Source organism: Dermacentor andersoni, chromosome 6 (assembly GCF_023375885.2).
Source record: "Dermacentor andersoni chromosome 6, qqDerAnde1_hic_scaffold, whole genome shotgun sequence".
In the NCBI taxonomy this organism is placed as follows: domain Eukaryota; kingdom Metazoa; phylum Arthropoda; class Arachnida; order Ixodida; family Ixodidae; genus Dermacentor; species Dermacentor andersoni.
In genome coordinates this window covers 149,279,786-149,299,990 of record NC_092819.1, presented here as the reverse complement: position 1 = coordinate 149,299,990, position 20,205 = coordinate 149,279,786, and the positions used below count along the sequence as shown (strand labels likewise).

The window sequence follows — 20,205 nt, the reverse complement described above, 5'->3', positions numbered from 1 at the left end:
TAACTGGTATTCTGCTTTGCGCGCCTACGCAATAAATGGTCCGCCTAATTGAGTTTTATGGGAGATATATCGGTGGTCAAAAAAACTTACGCTATAACCGGTCCCATGCTAAAAGCGGTTACGTTACAAGTAGTCTGCACTGTACCCTGTTCACTTGACATCAGGTAAAAGGTGCAAAAATGACAACACACAGATGAATTGACACTCATAAAGCAGCACTTTCAAGGAAAAAAGGACTATTTATACACAAGGTGCTATCACAGCGCGTCACTGCACACTTGCGTCCAGATACTGCAATCCTATGGGTGCTAATAAGATGGATGCTACACCCACGCCTTGCTCACCTGTTTAAATGATTCTTTTTGCCTCAATTATCAACATCATCCACTTATCTTGACTTCTTGCAGCAACAGAACACGCGTCAAAGTTTGGTGTGAACTTACAATACTGACAGTGAATTGCCAGGCGACCTTCTCTGCCGTTCCTAACCTTATGTTGGTGCTGTCACAGCCATTCATTCAAACAATGGTCCGCTTGGCCCATGTATTTTCTACTGCACAACAAAGGTATTCCATAGGCCACACTCACTTGACATGAGACATACTTGCTTTTGTGGCTTACAACGCACACATTTGGCAGATGAACGTTTGAGCTGTAGCGTGAACCCAGTTCACGGCCAGGAGAGGCTAGGTCACGAGATTTATGAAACAGGTTGGATTCAGCCTTCGACAACAGATTTCAGTGTGCCAAAATGTCCCTAGTCACTTTGAGGAGTAGCTCATCGCATTCCAGTGCTACCTAATTAAGAAATGGCTGGAGAAGGGCCACCAACTGGGTCAAATGTGGAATGCAGACCAGAAATCAATCTACTTCAGTATTCCCGTCGTGTTCACAGTTAATGAAAATGGTGCTAAGGAAGTTAAGGTCAAAACGGAGGAGTACGAGAATTAACAAACAGTGATAATGCTGTGTTTCACTGCCAGTGGGTGGAAGCTGGTGCCATGCATTGTTTTCAAGCACAAACATCTTTAAGCCAGAGAAGTGCTTGTGAAAAATGTCGCCATGTGCATTCACAAGAATGAGAGGATAGAGGAAGGGTGGGTTGAGATGATTTGGCAATGCCATGCAGGGGCCCTGTTGTGTAAGGAGTTGCTCCTGGTTCTCAACTCCTGCCGTGGGCACTTGCCCGATGTTGTGAAGGACCTGCTTTCACAAGGCGGTACGGACATTGCGATACAGTGTAGTCCACCTATAACGATACCACATATAACGATTTATCGGTTATAACGATGGGTCGACATGAGAGTGTCATTTTATGCATTAGGTCTATGGGGAAAAAAGACATTTAAAACGATGGGTTATTCACCGCATATCAGATATAACAATCAAAATTTTGCCGTCTGGACGGCGTTTTCTGTGCCAAATAATCGTAACATTTGCGTTGCTTAGTTCCCTGAAACAAACGATGTCGAGACGAGGCAATGTTTACTTCCATAAGTTCGTATCTGCCGCCATTACCGTTCAGCGCGTGCGGCCCTGCCCTTGCACCGGAGAATAGCTGAGTAGGCGCAGCGCGCCACAAGATCGCGCTAGGTGCTTCATGCACGTACATGCGCGTCGTCGGCCACAGTCGCTCCGAAAGAGAGAGAAAGAAAAAGCAACAAGCAAAGCGGCGCGGTGGCGCCCGTCCCGCGTCTCTCTCTCTCGCGATAGCAGGCTGACGCCACCGAAGCAGCGTGCAACCAACGGTTCAACCCAGTTCGAAGATGGCGCCGACAAAGCGCAAAGCTGTGTCATTGACACGAAGATGGATATTTTGCAGGATTCTCAATGCGGCTTCAAGGTGAGCGCCCTTGTGAAGAAGTATGAGCTCGTCCAGATAACGATATCAACCATCTTGAAAACCGGGGGCACCGCGATTGTGAAGGCAGGAGCTATCAGCGGCCATGCCGATCAGCGGAAAAGGGTTAGAGACCCTTTGTACGCCAATGTTGAAGAGGTGCTTTACCAGTGGTTCATCACCAATTGCTTCAAAAAGGCGGGCTTTGTGCGTAAGGACGAACTTCCCCGACCCACTGAGACCAACACGGTGGAAGCCGCTGACATAACTGAGCTCTGGGAGCTCGTTCCTACTGGTGACACAGGTGGTGCGTCAAAGGAGGAGTTTTTGACTGCAGACAGTGCTGCCTCGTTCTGCGATGAGGTCACCGACGAGGCGATCGCCGAAGATGTGCTGTCTCGACAGACGGCAAAGTTGTGCGACGGTAGCAGCGACAGTGACGAGATTGACAGTGGCTCCTTGGCCCCGACCTCGATGTCCACACAAAGTGCACTGTCGTCGATTGACTCCTTAATTGATTTTATGCATGCTAATGGATTGCTGCCAGTGTTCATGCAGCAGCTGGAATCCATGCATACCGCTGTTGTGAAGCTGAAGCTGCCGCAAAAGCAAGTGCAGATTTCGAACTATTTCGGCACGCCTAACCCTTGACACGGTCATTGGTGCTAGAAATAAAGTTTGTTTTTTACGGCCAACTTTCTACATCATCTATTCTTTAGAGCAAGTAGCGAATTCGAAGCTGCAAAAGTATGTTCCGTGTTTTTTATTTTTTATTTTTATTAATAACTGCAGTCCAGATATAGCGATCATCGGTTATAACGATCATATTTTTCGTCTTTCTCGATATCGTTATAAGTGGACTGCACTGTGCTACCCAGACTCATGACAGGCCAACTGCAACCACTCAACATCGCTGTCAACAAACCGTTTATGGATAGGCTTTGTAAACATTGTACTGACTGGCTGACATCCCTCACTCCTGAGTGTCAGCTCACTCTTACCGGTTGCATCAAGTGGGCTGCGCTTAAGGCCATTTCACATTGTGCGATTTTCGTTGCACGGAAGTGGGATTTCTATCGCATCAGAGTCGCAGAAGTTGACCCCCCTCCCCCACATTCTGCGATTGCCACCAATCGGTTAGCCGCACATCACACTGATCATTGTAATCGTTGTGATTTCTGGAAAAAAAAAAAAAAAAAAAAAATATATATATATATATATATATATATATATATATATATATATATATATATATATATATATATATATATGAAAAAAAAATGAGGGTAGAAAATCCGTCGAAATTGAGCCAAGAGCTATGGCGCAGTTTGTTTTGGTTATGACTGTTGTTGGGAAATGTCACCTGTTTTTCAACAAGTCCAAAAAACTGCAAATAATTGAGTGAAGTCGTGGATTGCGCAAGCAGTACATACCATCAGTGCCAACATGTGAACAAGGCAGATAAAAACACGTAGGTTAGATTCTGTTCTGCGATTTCTATGTGTTTGTTAACATGCTACGTTGCTAATCAAACGGCATTGTTTTTCACGTTTGCTTTGGGTGCTGATAGTACGTACTCTTGTGGGCCTTACGGTTATTTACACGCACTGCAAGTTGTACACACAGTAGAACCTCATTCATATCTTGTGACAAAAAATATAAACAAGCAAAACGTACTAACCATTATAACGTACGATTCAAAGTTATTCAAAAATTTGGCATACTAAACTGTAGTTGATATCTATGTAATGCAAAGCGTTGTGCAAATCGTTGCAGCATGAGATGCCACCCTGGGCCGAGCTGGTAGGGAGTGAGTAACCAGAGATGCATGTCGTCCTTTTTCTGTTCCATAATGTTTATGGGTTCATTACCATCGAACCCTTGTTCCGTCACATCCACCTCAGTTCACATTTGACCATGTTGATCACATTGTCGAATAGGCGATGGGTAAAGTCAAAACAAAGTATACTATACTGATGGGCGACTTCAATGCCATGGTAGGAAAGAAGCAGGCTGGAGACAAGTCAGTGGGGGAATATGGCATAGGCTTTAGGAATAGCAGGGGAGAGTTATTAGTAGAGTTTGCCGAACAGAATAATATGTGGATAATGAATACCTTCCGCAAGCGAGATAGACGAAAGTGGACGTGGAGGAGCCCGAATGGCGAGACTAGAAATGAAATAGACTTTATACTCTCTGCTAACCCTGGCATCATACAAGATGTGGACGTGCTCTGCAAGGTGCGCTGCAGTGACCATAGGATGGTAAGAACTCGAATTAAACTTGAGGAGGGAACAGAAGAAACTGGTACATAAGAAGCCGATCAATGAGTTAGTGGTAAGAGGGAAAATAGAGGAATTCCGGATCAAACTGCAGAACAGGTATTCAGCCTTAACTCAGGAAGAGGACCTTAGTGTTGAAGGAATGAACGACAATCTTATGGGCATCATTAAGGAGTGTGCAATTGAAGTCGGGGGTAACTCCATTAGACAGGATGCCAGAAAGCTATTGCAGGCGACGAAAGATCTGATCAAAAAATGCCAATGTATGAAAGCCTCTAACCCTACAGCTAGAATAGAACTGGCAGAACTTTCCAAGTTAATCAACAAGCATAAGACAGCTGACATAAGGAAGTATAATATGGATATAATTGAACATCCTCTCAGGAACGGAGGAAGCCTAAAAGCCCTGAAGAAGAAACTAGGAATAGGCAAAAATCAGATGTATGCGTTAAGAGACAAAGCCGGCAATATCGTTACTAATATGGATGAGATAGTTCAAGTGGCTGAGGAGTTGTATAGAGATTTATACAGTACCAGTGGCACCCACGATGATAATGGAAGAGAGAATAGTCTAGAGGAATTTGAAATCCCACAAGTAACGTCGGAAGAAGTAAAGAAAGCCATGGGAGCTATGCAAAAGGGGAAGGCAGCTGGGGAGGATCAGGCAACAGCAGATTGTTCTAGAAAGACTGGCCACCCTGTATACACAATGCCTCATGACTTCGAGCATACCGGAATCTTGGAAAAACGCTAACATAATCCTAATCCATAAGAAAGGGGACGCCAAAGACTTGAAAAATTATAGACCGATCAGCTTACTGTCCGTTACCTACAAAGTATTTACTAAGGTAAACGCAAATAGAATCGGGAAAATCTTAGACTTCTGTCAACCAAAGGACCAGGCAGAATTCCGTAAAGGCTACTCAAAAATAGACCATATTCACACTATGAATCAGGTGTTAGAGAAATGTGCGGAATATAACCAACCCTTATATATAGCCTTCATTGATTACGAGAAAGTGTTTGATTCAGTCTAAACCTCAGCAGTCATGCAGGCATTACGGAATCAGGGTATAGGCAAACCGTATGTAAAAAATACTGAAAGATATCTATAGCGGCTCCACAGCCACCGTAGTCCTCCATAAAGAAAGCAACAAAATCCCAATAAAGAAAGGTGTCAGGCAGGGAGAGAGAGAGAGAAGAAACTTTATTAATGAATGGCCGGCAGTTTCGTTGTGGTGGCCTCAGGTGGCGGCTCCAAGTCCTTGAACTCTGGCGGCATCTTTGGCTTGCCGGGAGATACAATCCGGAGGCAGGGAGATACAATCTCTTCAATGCTATTCACAGCGTGTTTGTGTTTACAGGAGGTATTCAGAGACCTGGATTGGGAAGAATTGGGGATAAGAGTTAATGGAGAATGCCTTAGTAACTTGCGATTCGCTGATGATATTGCCTTGCTTAGTAACTCAGGGGACCAATTGCAATGCATGCTCACTGACCTGGAGAGGCAAAGCAGAAGGGTGGGTCTAAAAATTAATCTGCAGAAAACTAAAGTAATGTTTAACAGTCTCGGAAGAGAACAGCAGTTTACAATAGGTAGCGAGGCACTGGAAGTGATAAGGAAATACATCTACTTAGGACAGGTAGTGACCGCAGATCCGCATCATGAGACTGAAGTAATCAGAAGAATAAGAATGGGCTGGAGTGTGTTAGGCAGGCATTCTCAGATCATGAACAGCAGTTTGCCATTATCCCTCAAGAGAAAAGTGTATAACAGCTGTGTCTTACCAGTACTCACGTACAGAGCAGAAACCTGGAGGTTCACTAAAAGGGTTCTACTTGAATTGAGGACGACGCCACGAGCTATGGAAAGAAGAATGATGGGTGTAATGTTAAGAAATAAGAAAAGAGCAGATTGGGTGAGGGGACAAACGCTAGTTAATGACATCTTAGTTGAAATCAAGAAATAGAAATGGACATGGGCAGGACATGTAATGTTGGACATTGTTCAATACAGGTTAATTATACCTGACTAAAGTAACAGGTTGGGATGTTTGCTTTAATTTCCAGTGAAGGAACCATAGCATCTGCTCCAGTTGCATAGGTTTTGGTAACCTTGGGTTTTCAGCCTCACTTTAAGATAATGTGCTGAAGTCGGTAGAAGCATGTGCATGTCAATGAAATTTTCTGATAGTTCATATAGCTTCCTGCTTCATGCTTGTCATTATGAATACAGAATTATAGTGCTCTATTTTGTTATTATACAAACAAGTGTACTCTTAACAATTCTTGTGAGAATGCATTCCTTGAGTGATATGCTCCGACTCTAGGTGAGTGGCAAAAACCGTTTCAGGGACCCTTTAATACAAAGACCGCCTCTTTTGCATGACTGCGCAATAGGAAAGGTGATATCCCCGACACCTCTGTAAACGGTAAGAGCTGTGCCATTCTCTAATGATGCATCGAGTTGGGATCATGCTTCTTCGCATTGCGTGTTTGTAAAACAATCTGCCGTCGGCGTACCACTTCCTTGAAGCATAGTGCGCATCGACGGCGCATAAACAAATGCAGCTTAGTGGGCATTTAAATTTTTATTTGGCGGCGCGCTGTGGTCATGGGCTGTTCCACGAATAATAATAATAATAATAATAATAATAATAATAATAATAATAATAATAATAATAATAATAATAATAATCCTTATTTGCACTGAACATGGAAAGAAAAAGGAGAGGGTAGAGGAGTAGAGAGGAGGGGGATCGCTCTGTGTCGCGTGCTAGGCATAGCAGAGGTGCAAACCCGTACGCGAAGCACCTGCCAGCCATGCGTCCCCCCTCTCCCGGAGGGGGAGGAGGAGGAAAACACCGCGAGGGTAGACAAAAGGCAATTAATTGACTAGTTAACGAACTAAGCCCGATCACGGAGGCCTCTCGCCACTGCTCTGCACAACTCCCTAGATGCCGCACGGTCCGAATGAAGGATGGTTCGCACTCTTCGGGGCGGGAAGAAAGTCCCGCACTGCAGCCGGGCGTGATTCAGTGACGTTTAATTTAGGCAGTCAAGAACGCATCTGTAACCATTTTCATGCATACGAATCGACTGCAGTACCATGCATTTCGTTGTTACAGATGGAAAACGGGAGCATTAAGAGGAAGCATTAGCTTTGGCCAAACTCTGACATCAAGTACATGTAAAACACAAAAACTCTTTTCAGAGATAACCCCAGGTGGACCAATTTTAATGAAATTTGTTGCATTTGAGAGCGAAAGTTAAATTCTAGTGACAATTGAAAGCAGAATTTTGATATAGGGCCTGAATATTGTTGAAATAATATTCAAAAATTCGAAAAAAATTGACGCGCGATGTTTATAAATTAATAGCTGATCTCCATCAAGAACAGATATCGCGGTTCTGTTAACGGCATCTATTATATCATTAAAAGCGGACAAATTCGATGTGTCAGTTGATATATTATGTGAATTTGTTACGTATGTGTATAAGGGTTCTGCAAAAGCTGTATGTGCACATTACTAAATTTTTTAAGATTGATGTGTAACGTAATCAATTTTGTTTGCTTTAGATGTACTATGAGATGGAATTCACAGAATTGTGATATCATTTTTCATTGCTGAGTTCCGGAGTTGAAAACTCGATAGTTTCGCTTTCTGAAAATTTTAGATTTCTGCCGATTTTTAATAAAGAGTTGACGACGTGAGTCAAAAATTCGAAACGAACAGTCGCTAGATTTTAAGTTTTCCTTTTAAATGCAACAAACCTCGTCAAGTTTGGTGCAGTGGTTGCCGAGAAAAACGAATTCTCCTTTTACATGTATGTAGCTAGGAGTACCCGAGCTAAGGCTTCCTCTTAGCAGCCCAAGATGGCGGCCCAAGATGCAGCGCGCTGACTACAAAGGGGCACCGTTTCATTTTTTCTTTAATTCTGCCTGTGATACATGATATCGATGTGTACTAGTGCGCGCATGCCTGTACACCGATACTGCGCAGTTCATGCACACGTTCGCGGTATGTAACTTCGCGCCCCTTGTAACGTACTGCCTGCTCCCTGCCGCGTCGTTACCTCCTAGGTGCGGATCTGATGGATAAATGCGGCTTTTACTCTGCCGAACCAATTGGACGACTTCTCATGCAGGCTGCTTTCGTTTAAGCGAGCGACACTCTCAGAAATGCCGGGTAGGCGGCGCGCGTGTGAACACGGAACAATATCTCCGGTTAAAAGCGTGCAGTATCTGTTAAGACTACTGGTGGCTGCCGTGCAGATATGAGGACGTTAATCGCGGTAGCCAGGGTCTGCGGCGATAGCCGCGTTAGTTCAAATACACGCGCGCGTGTGCAAAGCCTTCATGGCTTCCGTGCGTTTTCCGACGCCGACATCGTCGCGCGGTGATCGGACGCGCGCCGAAACCGGGATGATTGACTCGCCGGTCTCCGCATTTTCTCGGAAGGCGGCAGACGTTTTGCAGCGGAGCGTGGCGGCTGCCGCAGTGCGAGTCGTGACGGCGCACTTGGCATCTACCGAAGGCAATGTATGTGGACGCGGCACGCGCTGGCCGGTCGGCGACCGACCACCATGGCGCCCATGTAGCGATCGCTGCTCGAGTCCCAGCTACGTTTTAACCGTAACTACGTCTTTGGCGGATGCGTATTATTGACGAGGCTTGCTGACAGCACGACTGTACTTTCACGTAAGTCGCGGCAAAATGCGATTGAAAGTGCCGAGGCTTTGCAGCGTATAACCGACGTGGCGATGCGCACAGTTCAAGTGTATGGGTCAACAAACTGATTTCCAACCATAAAAGGGCCAAGCGTCATTGACGCGGCACCGGTTGCTGTATTTTGTAGGAATTCGCTCCCCACTCGTTTCGCCTTTCGGGTCATTGACTCGCGCGCGGATTATCCTCTGGGTGTGTGACGTTTGGTAATTGGCAGAATCGCTGGAAAAGAATTCTTAGAAAGTGCGGCCCCAGATTTGCTGATATTCCGGCCGGGAACGAAATAAATTCAGGTGAAGCTCCATTGAAACAGTCCTTTGATCAGTCCGGAGTTTTGGATGGTGAAGGCTCTACAGGGAACACTCACAAAGTGAGTTTGCTGAAAGAGCCACTGTGACAGTGGCCTTTTTTTTTCTTCTCTCGGCAGGTGTCCCTCGTGCACAGTCTGGGAGGGTTGCTGGCACGTCTTCGGGAAGTGCTTCCCTTGTCCGCCGTGGTGCGGGTAGCTGAGCGGTGCCTGGCTTGGCTGCCCGCCCGACCACACCCTCTCTTGGCTCAAGCGCGCCTGCATGCAATAGAGCAGACCATCACTTCGCTCCTGTGTGAACCCACTGACCACGTCGGTGAGCAGAGGCTCTTAATGTTGTGATCTTAGATGGCGTTGCATCTGCAGGACCGCCAGGTGGCGTGCGGTCGATCTGCCTTTACCAAGTTGCACGGGGTATGATGCGTACAGTTCGATTTGGCGAACTGAGGTGGCTGGCTGCTTTTTGACATATTTAATTACCTGTAACTCCTGTAGACGGTTTTATCGAGGGCGCTGCCGTTTTGCGATAACAGTGCCATCCATCCTCTGGCACATTATGCCGCCATGCTGGTATTTGGTATTGTGCTGGATTGTGCACAGCGAACATGCTGTTGATGACAAATTGCAAGTTTTTGAATTTCCCTGAGAGGACTCAAGTTTTCGCGAGTGGGGAAGTTCTTAGTGTGTTCTTACTAAGCTTTGAGCTTCGATATAGCCACAGTAACAAACAGCGACGGGCCCAGAGACACTGCCACAGCTGTGCCCGCAATCGACATAGGAGACGAGTCAAGCCTGAACATTGTTGATACATAGCATAGGTGCAGTGTGTTATTATTGTATGTTTGGCCTTGAACTCTATTAAGGTATCACTCAGGTAAGAACAACCGAGAGGTCTCCCAGTGTTCCATGCAGTATGCTGCAGCAGCATGCATCCCAATCCAGGTAATTAGTGAAGCTCCGAGGAAACAACCTTTGGTAGCTTTCATGGTCCTAAAATTTACACAGTACGAAATTTTAACTGTTGTTTTCCTGGCACCCGGGTATTGAGTTTCAGGAATTAAATAACTGTAATACAACTCAATCGGAAGGGCCGTTAACATGTACTACTCAATACATCAACCCGGTAACAGCGGTCGCGAACATGGCCGCAAACATGCAACGATAGAACATAAAATATTATGCATTGAATATTATAAATATTCATATTTGAATCGAAAACTAGGTATTTGGAAATTTTAAGGGTGTGCGAATACCAAATAGTAAATTTTGAATCAAATATCCAGCCGAATCAAGAAACAAAATCCAAATATTGAATCAAATTTCACAAAATTTAATGGTTACCAATCTTGGACAAGAAAATACATGGCTGAACATGCTCAGAAGTCTCAATATTGCATAACAAGAATGTAGCAAGCTATCTAAGGTACATGGAAATCGATATGTACAGTACACTTAGCTCTTATTAAAGGGTGCACAAATTAGTAAGCCAGCGCTGGTTACAGCTCGGTTTTTGTAGGTGAGGGTCCAGAAATTTTTTTTATGAATACCATTTTTGTTGAATAGAATCAAGGGTTCTTTTTTTCTCCCCCTCTGAAACTAATAAATTAGTGACGCTCTGTTGTACTGTATACCAATGAGCAGATGTGTGGTAGCAGTCTTTTATTTATTGCGCACAAAGTTTTTCTTTCCACTTTGTAAGATACAGAAGTGCTAAACCAACTTAAGGCAGCTCGGTTATCGTATAAGGTCAATCTACTCGACGAACGAAAGGACCGCGCATCACGTGACTTGATCACCGACTACTCCGCGCGTAGCCGGCGACGTTGGTAAAAAGCAGGCACCGTCCGCGTCGTTTCATTCTCAGGTTCGGCGTGACCTTCCACCTCTCAAGGAATCAAATGTGGATGGTCACGGCAAGTTCCCGCGACGCTCGCGACACCCCCTCCCCTCCTCCTCGTTCATCCGCCGTCTCTCGCATTCATTTGCAGGGCGGTTTGTGGGCTTTCCGAGTGTCGCGTATCTGCGTCGATTCGGCAGCAAACCGTAACTTTAGTCGCCAATGCCCAATGAAGCAGCGCCGATTAGGCCTAGTGGTCGAGGCGGTGTGACCTCGCCGCTGGCCGATGTGGTAACGGGCGACGTGAAGTTCGTCGCTGCGGATACGCGCAGCCGACCAACCGGCCCGATATATTTGCGCTTAACGAAATAAGCGCTGCATTTGTTGCCGTTAGCTCATTCCGCGTCGCGTTATTTCTGTCAGTCCTGACGACCAGGACAAACCTTGTACCGACAGAAGTGGCCACGGCCTACACGGCGCCGTTCTGCGAATTGCGGCGTTCGGCCGCTGTGTGTGTGTGTGTGTGCGTGCGTGCGTGTGTGTGTGCGTGCGTGCGTGTGTGCGCGCGTGCGCGCGCGATCCTCGCACGGGGCCGACGTCAGGGAACGCTTGCATTGACGGTCGGCTACTGCGTGAGCCGGGGCTGCCCGTACGCGGCGTGCCGGGCTCTCCTTTTGCGCCGCACACGAAGTCAAAACATTCGTTTGGGCAGTATCGAACACGAGGGGCTCCGCGGCGCATGCGAGAAGTGGCACTGCGCTGGTCTGTACCAAATATATCGAATATTTGAAATATCGAATTGTGGATATTCGATTGGTGAATCGAATTATTCGAGCGCTCACTATTTCGATACGGTGATATGCGATATTCGCACACCCCTAGAAATTTTCTTTTCGAAGTTTCGACTGGATACGAATATTCGAAAATAATCGTATATATTGCTGGCTGTGTGGGAGCAAACACGATTCTTAACGTTTGCTTCTATCCAATCTAAGAACGTGCGTTTGATTTTGTGCTGAATTCCGTGACCATATTGTGCTGCTGGCGGAAGTTTGCCTGTAAAGCACGCACAGCCACTGGAAGTCGAAGCTTTGCGAAAAAGCCAGCCATCCAACATCAAGAGGCACGAGTTTGCGGACAGTGAGGGTGCGTAACGAAAGGGAATGGATACGACTGCAATAAGTATGCTGTTTTCAAAAGAATATAATATGTCTATTGGGCCAGTCCTCAACAGGGATGCCCGCCTACACGGTGTCATCATGCAAATATGCCAGCTCCCCACCGCATGCCTATGTTGCGCCTCCATGCAGCGCATCACATGCCTGTTACAGCATTTCAGGATAGAGCGATGGCCCATCTGCTACCGCAGTACGTGCCCGAACTAGAATGTGCGTCTGACTTTGTGCCAGTTTTGTGACGATTTCGTGCCGATTGCGTAATTTTGCCTGTAAAGTGCGCTCAGCCACTGAATGTATAAGCTGTGCGGAAAAGCCAAATGCTTAGTAGTTAGAGGCATGTGTTTGCTTTGTGTACCCTTGTGGTAACATCTCGCAGGTGATGGGCATTACTGCAATACGAAAATGCTACAATGTATGCTAAAAGGCACTATTTTTTTAAACCAGTAAGGAGGCATTATATGTGCTTACTTGCAGTTATTGTCATTGTTTTCTTCCGGCAAACGAAGGTAGCCTTCCTCCTATTCCTGTAGTATTGTGCAGTATAAGTTGCATTATATTGCTGATTGTGCTATATTCTTGCAAGTTCAGTCCCTCGACAACCATGAGTTGCTCAGGTGTCTCCCACTGAAGAAAAACAACACAAAGGACTTACTGTGCAAGCTGTACTGCAGAATTCCTGCTTGCAGGTGCCGTAAAATGGAAAGAAAGAAGGCAATGCTCTTGCAGTTCTTTTCTAAACAATGACCATAACAAACTGTACAGCACCACTTGATTTTAGTTAATTGCTAGCGCGACTTTTTCCTTGCTAATTTGTTACCTTTGCAGCTCCACCTCCGATCCTGAGCTTATTTCTTGATAGCAAATGTGATGAGTGATGGCTGGCACAGGGTGAAATGTCACTGAGTTTACAGGCATTTCATGCTGCATAATGAGGCACAGGTTGGCGACAACAGACAGCTAGTGGGAATTACTCACGTTTTCGAGTTGAAAATGAATGAAATACACAATTGTTCAGCATAACGGCTTACTAGCTAATTTTATACAGTTGACAATGTAATTGCAATGTTCCAACATGTTAAAATAACCAAACTTGCTAATAAATGCATGTTCATATCATTTTATTTTTGATTCACTGCTCGAAGCTAAGCATTCGTATTCGATTTGTATTAAAAAATTGGGATATTTACACGCCCTGGTGGCAAGTCTTATTTGTTAGATTAGAGCAGCAGCAGGAGACAAGAAAGAAGTTTAGCATGGGACTTTCTTTCTGTTGAAAGCATGATCAGGGATAAAGACCTGTACAGGTCAGATCACTCGTAGCATAACCACTTATAGCGCAGGACCGGATACAATGTGATCTTTTCTGAATCCCATTGGACTTCCCATAGAACTTGGTGTACACGCATACCGGTTATAGTGCAGCCGTGTGAGATGAAATACTGGTTATAATGCGGTTGCCAGAAAATCCCGCCGACACGCTAGGCAGCAAGTGCTCTTCCCAACAAGGTGCATCAGCCAAGGGAATAGAAGTGAGTGCAGTGTGAAGGAAGAGGAGGAGACATAGAGCAAACGAACAAAGAACGATGGGGAAAAAACGAAGAAAAACGTGGTGGCTGCATACTGGCCATAGAGTTCATCACAATATTACCTAGAGAAAAAACCAAATCCACCGTCCATGGGAGTTTCCTAACGGGTACTGTGCCTTCATGGGAGTGAAGGTATATGGATGTGCAAGGCTTGTGTTGACTGGTGTTGAGCGAGGACTCGCCTAGAACGTGGATGTGGCTGCACAGGTGATGCGTTCTTAAAATAAAATCTTCATAATAAGTTTTCAATAACGCATGTTACATCTTTCAAAGAAGTTTGCTCACCTGCAGTGCCTAATCATGCGAAGAAAAACAAGAACAGATGAACTTAAAGGAGGGGGTACCAGCGAAACACAAAGGACGCACACACAAGGAAAAGGCGTTATGACACTTTCGCAAAGCGAGCATGGACCTTGTAGTTGGTCCTCCAACATTGGCCGCCCGCTGATACGTCTCACATTTTATATAATTGTACATCTGAGCACCAGACCTCATCATTGAATAAAACACTTTATTGTGATGTATGTTAAAACTAAAAACATTAATTAAAGTCTCTGGTTTTGTGCGACAAAACGAGGATATAATTATGAGACATGTCATGGTGGGGGACTCCTGAAATTTCGACCATCTGGGGATTTTAACATGCCCCCAATGCATGGGACACAGGCGCTTTTGCATTTTGCACCCCATCGAAATGTGCCAGCTGCGGCCGGGATTTTATCCCATGTCCGCATGCTTAGCATATAAGTTAAAACTGTTTCCGACGTGATGTTTTAATAGAAATGACACAGTTGTGACAGACGAAATGGTGTTAGCCAGGCAAGCCTTGAAGGTGTGCTGGCTTCCAGGGAAGGATGCCAATTCGAAGCCATCATATCCCAGCAATCCCATGCATACAACACTGTCACAGTGCCAGCTTTCCTTTTAAGTAATATCAGGGTCCTTCTATACTTTTTATCTGGTAATGAAACTTCAGCATAACACTGTGGGAGGGCTTCATATAGTGCCTGCAATGGACACACTGTGGTGCTGGTGCAAATAGTAGATAGACCGGAGCAGACAGCGAATGGACACCACAGGCAATCTGTGTATACGCTCGCTATTGCACAAGGGTCAACTGCCCGTGTCGGCGTGTGAATATTGTCAACACAATGTGCAAATCGCCACCCTGTTTGTGTAAAGTTTGCAGAAACGTAAACAAAACAATTTCGGAACTACAACGCCTTGTTTCATTTCCAGGTTCAAATGCGTTTGCTACAGCGGCTTAATTCATAATTCGAATTGTACACTTGGACTGCTCCATCGTTAGAAAGCAACTACAGAGCAAATTCGCGTCACACTTTTATGTCATTGTGTGTAAAATAACCTGAATTCAAACAAAGCTAACTCATTACCTAAGATTAACTAACAACTATGTGTGTGTCTGTGTGCCTTTGTATGTTCCATAATATTGTTTCAACAATTACTTGATGTGCACAGTAGAATCAGCACCAAGTTGTTTTTTTGGATGTTTGTACGGTAATATAACCGTGCGTTACAATCGATGGCGCAATAGAGTCTTGCAAATATGCTAGTCACTTAGCTGCTTAAGGTGACCAGGTCCAGCTACATACAACTGCTACATGTCGATGCTACGCGACACGTATGTCCCATTGCATGACATGTTGCACGATACAATGCAAATGATGATAATAATAATGTCACATAGTAGTGACTGTGAATAATACAGTGGCCGATCTGTAAATGACGAAACTTACTTTTATTTGGTGAACTTGTGCCCACAAAAGCAAGTTACACTCAAAGCACCGCGAAAGCAGCGGACACGGAAATCTGATCTGCTGGTCAAGCGCTTCGGCCTTTATACATGAGTCATCGAAGGTTCCAGAGTAATCGCTGGTGCCCGAATGTCTTCCAGAAAGTTCTACACAACTTGAGTTGCGCATGCAATCAGATTACACAAGGTTCAGTGTCAACAGACAGCAGATAGAGCCATCGATAACATTCGAAAAACTTCATATACATGCGTGCGCATTCTGCGCTGAGCGATAACATTTGGTAGACGGTGAAAAGCGGTCACCCGAAAAAGATAAACAAGTACACATATCAATAATGATAATGATTTATTGGCATCCCCTTTGAAACAGGGTGGTGACAAACAGTTAACTAGCCTGCTTGATTTAATCAGTTATGCCTGTTGGGCCGCATTTTCAGCAGCACGCTCTAGAGGGCCTTCATGGCAGTCTTTTTGTGTCCTTTTCTTGAGAACAAACTAAACTGTCTGCCCAGTGTCAGGTGGCGACCTGTGGCTTTACACAGTGGTCTGTCGAGCCAGACGTTGCCTGGTTGCAGTCATGTGCGTAGCTCCATGAGCCGCTTCTTCATCAGCGGTTTATACCTTGCAAGGAAGTGCCATAACACGTTGAGGTTACACTGGTAGCAAGACTACGTGGCATACACGCCATCCTTTGAAACGTGTCACGATACAATGCAAGTGAAAACTTCAAGATCCAAAGCATTCTGTTTGCAGGAACGTTTACAAGAACAGACTGTTTAATACTGTGTGTTAGTCACTTCTTCTTGTTCGCTGTTTCTTCTAAATGGTGATATGTCTTCTTTTTGTCATTGTCCTTGCTGCACTACAGACGTGGCACTTTCCTCCCTTTCAAGGGATGCATCGCCCTAATGTGAAAGTTAAGCATGTGCATGTATGAAACATTAAAATGCAAATCTCTTGGATAAGTGTGGCTTTGTACGCACCAGAATATGTAACTGCAATGCAAAGTGAGCATGTGTTTACGCTACGCGGCGCGCCTGTGACATCGCGTGACTTCTTGCACACTAGGCAATAACTGCAACGGGCACCAAACATTGGCGCCGGCGGGCACCATCGCTAACTGAAATGGCTATTGGAATGAGCCCATTACAGATTCCACTGTAAAAACTAGCATTTTCAAATTGGCATCATACCTGCTTTCTGAAAGGCACAGTGCTCTGGTTGGCATTTGTGCTCTTGTGCAGCAACAGACGAGTGGCGCCTCCGCCTTGTGTGTGCGTGTGGAGCAGCAGTTGGGTCCCAGCTGTCACAGGGTCGTCCAGAAGAAGCCGCCTTGTGCACCAAGGTGCTGGGACAGCTGGTGACTGCAGCTGGTGTTGATGCTGCTCCAGCGCTGCTGGCACTAGTACCACCTCTGCTCGAAGCTTTACAAGCCTTGGAAGACGAAGATCCACTATTGGTGAGGAGGGCTGCTTATGACTATGATTGGCTTGGTGTTGGTAAGCATAAGACCAATAGACTATTGTCAGATTTTAGTGGTCCATAGTGGGCAAGCTGAAGATTCAAAAACTAATAACGCCCACAAGTTTAGCATTAATAACAGCTCTTTGAAACATGTCTGAATTCAGGTTTTAATCGGGAATGTACTATCAGCACCAATGTTCTAATTTTTCTGCCTAGCATTTGAATAAAGATATATTAATCTGAAAAGGAAGGTAGCTTGCTCTTTGTACAGAAAAAAGTAAGTGATAACAAATATGAAGATATTCTTTTGTAACTGTGAATTACAAAAGTATATAATCTTCTGTTTTAAAAATGTGCTGTTTTGCAACTTGGCTTGTTCTGCGTCACTTGCTAGCAACCAGTTTTCAAGGTAATGTTCACGTAAGAATAATGAAGCAAATTCTTTGTATTTTTCACTCGTCACAAAGTATAATTAGTGATCGGTTTTTCAGGCGCCGTAGGTTCCACAAAAACGTGGGGGAAATCGGGCAGTCCAAAAAATAAAATGCATGCCTTTTACTACCGTCAAGGGCTCAGATTGTCACAGCCGTGTCCAAAATAGCTCTGAAGGCTTTCCAGTACTCTTATTTAAGTGTCTCAGCGCTCTTACTGTGACACAGGATGGTGGGTGCGTGCATGTATAATTAAGGAGCAGATACCGTGTCCCAAATCAGTGGCCCCCTTTGCACTGTTGTCATGCTGTCATCACAGTACATTGCATATGATTGAGTGCGTAACGTTGCTCTATTGTGGCAAAGCTGACATTTAGGAGCCAGCAATATGCAACATTTTTTAGATCCTTGCCAAGCTTTTTGCCTCTTGAAGCTGTCGATGAGAAGGATGAAGGCAGAGTGGCCATCAATGCTGACAGCAGTGAATCCTTTCAATGAAAAACACTGCACTGGGTAGCAGAAAGCTTGCTAGCTAACGTCGAAGCAGCTAGGCTTAGCGTTACAGAGTGCATGACAGCACAAAACAATCACACGACCGTGCACCAAGCATCATGTGGCTGAACACAAAAATGCGGTGGCTGCAATGGCTAAGGCCGCTAGCGGATCAGCATGCGAGAACGTTCATTCGGGGCTGCAAGATAATCAAATTGGTGGCAGTTGTGGTTTGGATTAAAGGGACCGACAACCCCCTAGAAAGTGTCATGATACATTGGTAGAAATGAAAAACCTAATTTAGAACAATAGAACTGGGCAGGCTGTTCGCGATTTAAGTAGAAATATTAAATTGGCATAGAAAGTCGCAAAACACAGTAGGTAAGTGGCACGAAGTGGCAGTGAAGCCTTGAGATGTAGTATATGAGTTTTATTTTATGCATATTACGAAGTAAAAGAAGTTCATGTTAATGAGCAGCGCTGCCTTTGTGGCAACTAGTGGAGCAGTGGAGTCATGCATTGCATGGCAGCACACACGAGTGCTTTCGCACATGCACGTATTTGCAAATAAGTACCCCAAGTACTTGCTTGAACTTTAAGATTTCTTTTTTCTTGTGCTGAATGCTGTTACACATATATTGTTGCTCGGATTTCATTGTACAGTTGACTTCCATTAATTTTATCCTGACAGGACCAACAAAATTGATCAAATTATCCGGCAGGTTGAATTAAACAAGATGCAGAAAATAATGTCTGGAAGTGCATTACACTCCTGTAAGATGTGAAGGCGAAAGCCTGCTGCACACTTGGTAATGCACCGTCTCGCATCAGCATGTTGCTGCTTTCAGTTTAGCTTCTTTGACTCATTTTCGACGCTTAGCTGCGGCTTCACGTGCTCGTATAGTGGGGTCAGACTCGCGCCAACCGCATTTCTCTTCGACTTTACATTGCATCCTCTCAGCAGAAGATTGAAATGTACGCTTTTCTGTGTGTTGTATGGGTGATTTCAATTAAAGTATGTACTGTTTGCTTCACTTTGCTGAGTGCTTGTAGCCCCTGCATTACGAGAAGGATGAGCCCTTGCATATTTTGCTTGCTTAGGAGGGTATGAGCCATTGCTGAGGATGATAGTTTTTGTACCATCGGACCAGACAACGTGTTTTTTTCAAGGCCATCGGGGGTATGACCAGCTTTCACTTTAAAACACCTCTGATTCATGTGCGAGTATTAGACCGGTAGCTCTACTACTCCAGGTACAAACCCAGGAAACGTCTGGTTCAGTAAATCTGACCTTCAAGCTCAATCAAGGTCAAACTGGCACTTAGCCGGGCACTGCTGCCAGTTGCTGTGTGTGTCGCGTCGGCACCCATATCTTGAAAGTGATCTGTGATATGGACAAAGTGTGTGGGTGCATGGGCCTCATCTTCAAAGCTATGTGATGTGTACAAAGTGCGCCGAGAGCTGGTAGCTTCATTTGTGCTGTGCATTCGATGCTTAGTTTGGGTTGAAGTGAGATGCAGCATGAAGACCAATTCGTTTGCTGCTGCTGCCGCACTGCGCAGCATCTGTGTCCTTTCCCAAAGCAATAAAAACCATGCTATGCCTCGGCAAACTTGGTTTAACTGCATTAACCACTGTTTCTTTTCCTGATTCTAACACACCTCCTAATCAAGAGTACAATAAAGCTCCTAAAAAAAAGTAGAAATCTAATGTGCACCCAATTTTTTAGCAAAGAAAGTGGGCAGGGCCTAATATGCACCGCAGAATAGTGGTCAGTAAAGCTTAGAATGCCGCAAAGTTGGTTTTAGTTTCTATCTGATTGCACCGCACAGGCGATTCTCCGTCGAACTTTATTAAAAAAAAAAGTACACGTTAGAATGGGATAAATATCGTAATCTGACATTGTGAGTTACAGTTATTGCTTGAAAATATGCCTAATGCAGGCTTAACAGTTTCACTTTTTTCAACGGGACATGATGTGTATTCAATGCATTCAATGTCCCCTAGGTTCAGCCGAGGCAGGCACTGCCACTTGAGCGTACTTGTGCGTGACCCCCATGGCGACCACAATAGTGACCTCCACTATTGCGGTCGCCATGTGGGTCATGCACAAGTACGCTGACCAGTCAAGTTTGAATTATCTGCCGAAGGCCAATTTTAGGATCAAAATAATTAAAGTTTGGACCTTTAGAAATGAATGGATGCCAGACGGGACCTTTGGTTAGGATCATATTAGCTAAAAAATCGAATTAACTGGCGTTGAACTGTTTTATGGTAGTAGAGAT

The 20,205-nt window shown here is 44.9% G+C and overlaps 1 protein-coding gene across 1 annotated transcript in view; it reads left to right on the top strand.

Annotated features, from left to right (window-relative positions):
• spg (dedicator of cytokinesis spg) overlaps positions 1-20,205 on the top strand; it is a 168,197-nt gene that overhangs the window by 79,228 nt on the left and 68,764 nt on the right. Inside the window, exons 17-18 of the mRNA XM_050172253.3 lie at positions 9,279-9,474; positions 16,778-16,992. Of these exons, the coding sequence (XP_050028210.1) occupies positions 9,279-9,474; positions 16,778-16,992 (411 nt within the window). The remainder of the gene's footprint in view (positions 1-9,278; positions 9,475-16,777; positions 16,993-20,205) is intronic.